This window comes from Hibiscus syriacus, unplaced genomic scaffold, assembly GCF_006381635.1.
Source record: "Hibiscus syriacus cultivar Baekdansim isolate YM2019G1 unplaced genomic scaffold, ASM638163v2 tig00004205_pilon, whole genome shotgun sequence".
In the NCBI taxonomy this organism is placed as follows: domain Eukaryota; kingdom Viridiplantae; phylum Streptophyta; class Magnoliopsida; order Malvales; family Malvaceae; genus Hibiscus; species Hibiscus syriacus.
Window position 1 is genome coordinate 292,653 of NW_024062006.1, and position 9,043 is coordinate 301,695.

The 9,043-nt window shown below is 38.3% G+C and overlaps 1 protein-coding gene across 1 annotated transcript; it reads right to left on the reverse strand.

The window, feature by feature from the left end:
• Positions 1-7,179: 7,179 nt before the first annotated feature.
• Positions 7,180-8,187, reverse strand: LOC120192382. Its single transcript, XM_039195173.1, has one exon. The coding sequence runs from the start codon at positions 8,185-8,187 to the stop codon at positions 7,180-7,182; it is 1,008 nt and encodes a 335-aa protein (XP_039051104.1).
• Between the last annotated feature and the right edge of the window lie 856 nt (positions 8,188-9,043).

The following is a 9,043-nucleotide window of genomic DNA, read 5'->3' on the forward strand; positions in this document are numbered from 1 at the left end:
GGCATAAAAAATGAAAACGGCTTCATCAATGATAAAAAGAAAGGTTGTTGTGTGTTGATTAATAAAGTTGCTCCTGGACCGCTCACCAGACTTGCAGGTCAAAACCTAGCAGCTTGGAACTAAACAGAAACCACATCCAAAAATACCCAGCACTATAGAATAAGGCTTTCAAATTCTATCATATGAGAAAATAATTATACATCACCTAATGTGAAGCAAGCAAGAAGGTTAAAATTTGCTTGCAGTAAGTTTTCATCACATGAGAAGGGGATACACATAGTATGCTTCTATGTGCCATTAGAAAAGAAACAAGATAGCATGTTTTTGTTCGAACAAAACAAGAATTATGCTGAAAACACTAAAGTATCTAAAACAAAACATATATGAATGCTTATCCCAGAAATGATTCAACTTACACTACATGCAAGTAAGATCAAAACTAACGTCATCAAAGAGAGGACATTTCCTGGTTAGTAAGATCCCTTGAAATTCAAAAATGGTTATATATCCCATCTGACACTAAAATAAATCCGTCAAACTTAAATTCAACATGATCTGCTATTTTGAGAAATGGCAGTTTTAGTTTGCCATACCATCAAAACGAGAAAGGCTTACCAAGCACATAACTTCAATGTGAGCAGCAGCGTCAATACTTTGCAAGAATTAACTTTCAAATCCCAAGCAAATCTTAAAGTCTACCTGTTGGTCAAAGCAGCACATGGGCTGCAAAATTATTAGCAGCAGGCGGCTGCTTGAAAATAATAATAATAGGGGGCTAAATTTTTTATTATTTTGTAATAGGGATAATTACAAAATTGAATCATTGAACTTTAGGGTATTTACAAAGATTAGTCCCTAAGTTTCAACTATAAATACCCTAGCTCATTTAGCTTCAAAATCATCCCAAAATCATTTCTTTCTTCCAATACTAGAGAGTTTTTTTGTGAGTAGTGAGTGTTTTGTAAACACCTGTAAATTTTCTCTCTTAGTAAACGATCTGCAGCAGTCCGGAGACGTAAGCAAAATTGGCTGAACTCCGTTATCAATTTCGGGTATTATTTTTTCGCTTTTATTTCGTATTCGCACTAATCTGGTTATAAGGAAAATTACTTGTACTCGGTTTATTTTTTCTTAACAACTGGTATCATGAGCTTTTGGTTGTGAATTTTGTCAATTTTTCTGCGAGATTACTATCCACGTGAATAGTGAATTTCGTGAATAGTGAAATTCGGTCGGCGATACGAGTTTGTCGACGGAGGTGTTCTAATACATGGCGGTTCGCAGAAATTGTCAAAAACGATCCAAAGAAACCAGATTCGAGTGGGAGCGATGACTGCAGACGAAGGGAAGGTGAAAATTGAAAAGTTCGATGGTGCGGACTTTGGCTTTTGGAAGATGCAGATTGAAGATTTTTTGTACCAGAAAAATCTATATCAACCTCTATCGGGAAACCAACCAGAGGGCATGAAGAATGAAGACTGGGCCCTTCTCGACAGACAAGCCCTCGGAGTTATCCGACTGACGTTATCCCGCAATGTTGCTTTCAACATAGCAAAGGAAAAGACCACGGCGGGTCTTATGGCGGCTCTCTCCAGTATGTATGAGAAGCCATCGGCCTCAAACAAAGTTCATTTGATGAGGCAATTATTCAATTTGCGGATGGCGGAAGGGGCATCAGTGGCTCAACACCTAAATGAACTCAACACAATCACAACCCAGTTGAGTTCAGTGGAAATTGAATTCGATGATGAAGTTCGAGCTTTAATTCTCTTATCATCTCTACCAGACAGTTGGAATGCTACTGTTACAGCAGTCAGCAGCTCGTCGGGAAATAACAAATTAAAATTCGACGATGTTCGGGACCTGGTATTGAGTGAAGAAATTCGACGGAGAGAAGCGGGTGAAGCATCAACCTCCTCAGCCTTGCACACGGAGTCTAGAGGGAGAACTTCAGAAAGAAATTCAAATCATGGTAGATCAAAATCCAGAAGGGGCAAATCAAGAACAGGAAATAAAGATTTTACCTGTTATAATTGCGGCAAGAAGGGTCACTTCAAAAGAGATTGTCGAGCACCGAAGAAAAATACCGGCACACAGGAATCTACCAACGTGACACATGAGACAGGTGATGCCATGATTCTAATCGTCAACAGTCCGATTGAATCATGGATCTTGGATTCAGGAGCATCTTTCCACTCCACCCCGTGCCAAGAAATCATGGAGAACTATGTCAGTGGTGATTTTGGGAAGGTTCATCTAGCTGATGATGAAACCTTGAAGATCGTCGGAAAAGGAGACATCAGACTAAAGTTGCCAAACCAGACCACCTGGAAGCTAACAGGAGTGAGACATATTCCCGGCCTCAAAAGAAATCTGATTTCTGTTGGACAGCTTGATGGAGAAGGATATAGTACAACCTTTTCAGGTTGTGAATGGAAGATTACCAAAGGAGCACTCGTCATTGCTCGTGGTAAGAAAACTGGTACTCTCTATATAACCTCAAATTTAGAGAATATCATTACAGTAGCAGATGCTGATGGAAAATCAAACCTATGGAACCAAAGGCTTGGCCATATAAGCGAGAAAGGAATGAAGATACTTCTGTCAAAAGGGAAGCTGCCGGATCTAAAGAATGTAGATGTCGGACTATGCGAGGATTGCATCTTTTGAAAACAAAAGAAAGTCAATTTTGCAAAGATTGGCAAGACACCCAAGGCAGAAAGGTTAGAGTTAGTTCATACTGATGTATGGGGACTATCCCCAGTTCTATCTCTTGCAGGCTCACTATATTATGTCACCTTCATCGATGATTCAACAAGGAAGGTGTGGGTTTATTTTCTGAAGAAGAAATCAGAAGTCTTTGATACTTTCAGAAAATGGAAGGCCATGGTGGAAAATGAGACTGATTTGAAAGTCAAGCGGTTGAGGTCTGACAATGGAGGAGAATACAAAGACAGTTGATTCAGAGATTTCTGCGCAAACAATGGGATCAAGATGGAGACAACAGTTCCCATAACACCGCAGCAGAATGGCGTAGCAGAGCGCATGAACAGAACTCTGAATGAATGTGCCAGAAGCATGAGGATATATGTCGGATTGCCCAAATTTCTATGGGCTGAAGCTATCAACACTGCAACTTACCTGATCAACCATGGACCCTCAGTTCCTTTGGATGGTGGAATACCAGAGGAAGCTTGGAGCAAGAAAGAAATAAACCTTTCACACTTAAGAGTGTTTGGTTGTATTTCTTATGTACACATAAACTCTGCTAAAAGAAGTAAACTTGATGTCAAGTCCAACAAATGCGTCTTTATTGGTTACGGTGATGATGAATTCGGTTACCGGTTTTGGGACTACGAAAATCGAAAGATCATCAGAAGCAGAGACATCATTTTCAATGAAAATGTGATGTACAAAGACATGTCAACCGCAGAATCAAGTAATATCGAAGCTGAAACAAAGGAATTTACTGAGTTCGAGGAGATTTCTGGAAATGATGTTCAGATCAGTCCTGAAGCAATTCAAGAGGAAGAACCAGGAACACCAGAACTGAGACGCTCCTCCAGAATTCCTAAACCAACCCAACGGTATTCACCTTCTTTGCACTACTTGTTGCTGACTGACAATGGTGAACCAGAGTGCTATGATGAAGCGATGCAGGTGGATGATTCAGTCAAGTGGGAGTCTTCCATGAAAGATGAGATGGACTCGCTTATGTCAAATCAGACGTGGGAATTAGCTGAATTACCACCAGACAAGAGAGCGCTCCATAACAAGTGAATTTACAGGATCAAAGAAGAGCACGATGGGAGCAAACGCTACAAAGCAAGATTGGTAGTAAAAGGTTTTCAGCAAAAAGAAGGTATTGACTACAATGAAATTTTCTCTCCAGTCTTGAAACTGTCTACAATCAGACTGGTGTTGAAAATTGTAGCTGCAGAAAATTTACATCTTGAGCAGTTAGATGTAAAGACAGCTTTCCTTCATGGTGATTTGGAGGAAGAAATCTATATGAGGCAGCCAGAAGGTTTTATAGAGGCAGGCAAGAAAAACCTGGTATGCAGGTTAAAGAAGAGCTTGTATGGTTTAAAACAAGCTCACAGACAGTGGTACAAGAAGTTCGATAGCTTCATGGGTAGCAGTGGTTTTACCAGATGCCAAGCAGATCATTGTTGCTACATCAAGAGGTTCGACAACAGCTTCATTATTTTATTGTTGTACGTTGATGACATGCTCGTTGTAGGTTCAGACATGCAAGAGATTATAAACTTGAAGCAAAAATTGTCGAAGTAGTTTGCTATGAAGGATCTGGGTGCTGCAAAGCAGATTCTTGGGATGAGGATCAAGAGAGACACAAAGTCGGGGACTTTGATGTTATCACAGGCTGAGTACATCAAAACAAAGTACTCTCCAGGTTCAACATGCAAGATGCTAAACCAGTAAGTACACCTTTAGGTGTTCATTTCAGACTCTCCAAAGACCAATCATCAAAGACGGAGGAAGAACGTGCACACATGGTGAAGGTGCCGTATGCCTCAGTAATTGGAAGTCTGATGTATGCCATGGTTTGTACCAGACCAGATATTGCTCATGCAGTGGGAGTTGTTAGCAGGTACATGAATAATCCGGGCAAGGTACACTGGGAAGCAGTCAAATGGATCCTCAGATATCTGCGGGGTACCACAGACAAAGCACTTTGTTTCAAAGGTGGAGATACAATACTGACAGGCTATGTAGATGCTGACTTAGCCAGAAATGTTGACATCAGAAGGAGCACTACAGGGTATGTCTATACTCTAGGAGGAACTGCAGTGAGTTGGGTTTCTCAACTACAGAAGATAGTTACTCTCTCCACAACTGAAGCAGAATATGTCGCTGTTACGGAAGCCAGCAAGGAGATGGTTTGGCTCCAAAGTTTCTTGGAAGAGTTAGGCAAGAAACAAGAAAACAATATCTTGTATTGCGACAGTCAAAGTGCTATCCATCTAGCAAAGAATCCGTCTTTTCATTCCAGGACGAAGCACATACAATTGCGATATCATTTTATCCGGTCTCTTCTGGAAGATGGGATTTTGACACTTGAAAAGATCAGTGGAGCTCAAAATCCAACAGACATGTTAACAAAGACGGTGACTATGGACAAACTGAAGTTGTGTTCAGCTTCAGTTGGCATGCTAGAATAAAAAGACCAGAAATACTGCTGCATCGATCGAGGTGTGAAGACATATTGAAATAAGTCTTCAAGTGGGAGATTGTTGGTCAAAGCAGCACATGGGCTGCAAAATTATTAGCAGCCGGCGGCTGCTTGAAAATAATAATAATAGGGGGCTAAAATTTTTATTATTTTGTAATAGGGATAATTATAAAATTGAGTCATTGAACTTTAGGGTATTTACAAAGATTAGTCCCTAAGTTTCAACTATAAATACCCTAGCTCATTTAGCTTCAAAATCATCCCAAATCATTTCTTCCTTCCAATACTAGAGAGTTTTTTTGTGAGTAGTGAGTGTTTTGTAAACACCTGTAAATTTTCTCTCTTAGTAAACGATCTGCAACAGTCCGGAGACGTAAGCAAAATTAGCTAAACTCCGTTATCAATTTCGGGTATTATTTTTCCACTTTTATTTCATATTCGCACTAATCGATTATAAGGAAAATTACTTGTACTCGGTTTATTTTTTCTTAACACTACCAACAAAATTAGCCCAAAGTAGCAGGCGAAAACATAATCCACTCTAGTAACCCCCCCCCCCCCCCCCCGAAAGTTCTTATTCATGTTCTCATCCTATAATATTAAGTTCTATTCATTATTTTTTTTTTTGTCGCACTTCAAGCGCCATAGAAATCAATCAAGCTTGAAACATTAGCAACTCATCAACAAATCAAACCTCAACCTTTAAATTTCCTCAACAATCAAGCAAAGGATCGGATGATTAACGATGACAAAAAATAAGGCGTCAATTAAATTAAAGAAAAAAATTGAAATAATAAAAAAAGAGAGAGAGAACCTTTCCTCAACAATCAAGCAAAGGATCGGATGATTATCAGAATCGCTGAGGATTAGCAGACTTGGATGCCCTTGCTATTGGTCATATAACTGGTATTTCTTGATGAAACTGGTGCTTGCTTGATTCTGTCATATAGATTATTGATTGAAAGCCACATTTTTATTTCAACTCCAACCAAGTTCTTTCAATTCGATAATGATAGCAATAGGATGGTGCATTTCATTAAGAAGGAATTCCTTTATTTTCTTTTGAAATGACGTTGTGCGGGGGCCTTGGACGGTTTCCACAAGAATCAATGCACAAAAATCTTCTGTTTTCTATGGCTTTCATAACCCAGAAAATAGCAGTAAATATAATCAACCAAACTGCAAAGCTATTGGTTGATGCCTGTAACACAATTATGATTCGAAGCCATTGCTTTCTTTTACTTGCCTACTATCATATACGGTAGGAATACCAAAACCCAAATCCCTTTATACATCCATCCATTTTCATTTATTAAATGAAATAAGTAGTGCAAGTGCTTTTTTTACTCGGTCCATTATTTAAAGTCATTGTTATATGGGGGGGGGAATTCATATATTCGGTCAAAAATGAATAAATTATATATTATATATATTATACTATATAAACTATCTATCTGTCAAAATTATATTCATAAATAAATTTTAAATATATAATTTGATTACATTAATTGAAAATAATTAATAAAAGAATGAGGTAAAATAGCTTGAATAAACATTTATACAAACATAGAAGAAAGATGGCAATATAAAATCAAAATTATTTAACCCATTTAACCGAATTAGTTAACAATCTCTTTAATTTATAATAATTAAGTATTAAAATACTAAATACTAAAAAGTAAAGTCTTAAATAAAATTAAGTATTAAAAAATTACAAATCCATTTGGTATTTTACTTGGAAGAAATATTATATATAATTAAATTATTTTATAAATATAAATAATATAATTACAAAAAATGTGAAAAAATTCCCAATCAAATAATAAACAAATCATTATTTTCGTAATATTTTTCATTAATAACTTTAATAAGGCAGTCCATATTGAAAATAGGGCTCGTAATTTACAAAAAGAAAAAAGATGTACATCTCCAATTGAAATACTTGATTACACAATATTGAAGGGAGAATAACAAAAGGATGAGGGTTAATAAACTTTTTTAGTGAAGAGATTACGCAAATTAAAAAAGTTATTACCACTTCCAACGTTAGGTCCGCTGCTACTACCATTTCCATCGCTGCCGCCACCTCGGTGGGTACTAATACCGGCAACTGCGGCACTGTTATCATCGATTTTACAATTCAAATGACGCTTATACCCGATACACATTGGCACGTTCACATTCAAAACTTTCGCTTTGTTATTATTGATGCTACCGTTACGGGTTTTATCGCGATGAGTTTCAGTTGCTTCCTTTTTACCGCTACCCTTGTCAGCGGTCCGGGCCAAAGCATCGAAGCTCTTAACAGCGGAACCACTACGACGAACCTGCCAAACCGGGCTGCTTCTCCCCAAGTGAACCCCTGCCCTACTGGGACTGCTCGGCCATTTTCTCGACTTGGATTCACCGGCTGAGTTGCTACGGGAACATGGAGCGCTACTCACATTACGGGCACCCGCCGTCGAGGCGGTCATTCTGGGTCGTGTCCCGCTCGTACCTGCGGATCTACTCCTTGAAAAAGGCCAGATATTTATATTCAACTCAGCTGAACTCCCTCCGCTTTGACTATGACTCTTCTTTTCTTTCTTCTTCTCTTTCTCCTTATCCTTGTCTTGTTGATTTTTGGCACCGTTCTTTCCCTTTTCTTTCTTGAAAATATCCCTCCACCGTTTCGAAACTGATAGGGCAGGAGTCGGGTCGGATGCTACAAGAGGGCTAGTTTCAGGCTCTGGGTCGGGTACCGATGGTTCTGATGCGTGTGGGTTCTGCTCGGTTTGTGGGCTCTCTTCAGGTTGTTTGTTGTTTAGGAGATGGAGAGGACGGAGAACGCCGTTTACGAAGAGTTCATCTGCGGAGATGAGATCAGGTTGAGGAAAAGACGGATTTCGAACCATGCAGAACTCGAATTCGGGTGAACTTGCATGACTGCTTCTTCCACTGCTGCACGGTGACAGATTTTTGGATTCTTTGTTTTCATTTGTTTGGCTCTCCATTTTTCTTCGGTAGAAGAAAAACAAAGCTTTAGAGGAAAAAAAAGTGAGAATTTATTATGCTGTTCTTTACAAGGAACGCCGATCGTTTTGTGTTTTTAGTGAATGAACCGAGAAAATAAAAGAAAAAAATAAGAATTTTTAGTTTTTGTTTCAATTTTTTGTGGCTTTTCTGTGAAAAACGATAAAGCTAGGGGCTCTTTGGAACGATGAATTTTGAGTCCATTTATGGGATGCATAAAAAGGGCGTAAGGAGCATGGGAAATTGTTCTAATTACGAAACAAAATGCAGATTAGATTATCCAGCCAAAGTAACATGGCTGCCATTCACTCCCTTTCCTTACTTTGGCTCTGTGCTTAATTATTAATTAATTGTCTAACAATAAAATCTCAGGAAATAAATGTTTTTAGATATTTTAGTTTAATCAAGATTTTCTCTAATAATAGAAAAATAACAAGTATTTTCTTATTCAGCTAATTGTAGATTTGTCTTGGCTTTATTATTTAAGAAATAATTGCGGCAACCAAAAATTGAAATGCATCGGAATATTTGTGTTCATTTTAGAATGTCCTGACCGTTCGATTCTTGAACCAAGGAAGTTGATGTGCTAGATTCTTGATGATTTTAGGTGTCCTTATAGAATGAAAGAAAAATGATGTTAACTCGAGTATATGAGAGAAATATGATGCAAGCGGTTTGACCTTCGTCCAATAAGGCCATTCCTCTTAAAATTGAGACTCGTGATGTCATGTGATGTGGAGGACATCACATTCCTGGCTTCTTCATTGTGTGGTGAAAGAAGAGAGACAATTGAGATCCTAAATTTTATGAATTTCTTCTTCTTTTTTAGGATAGGAG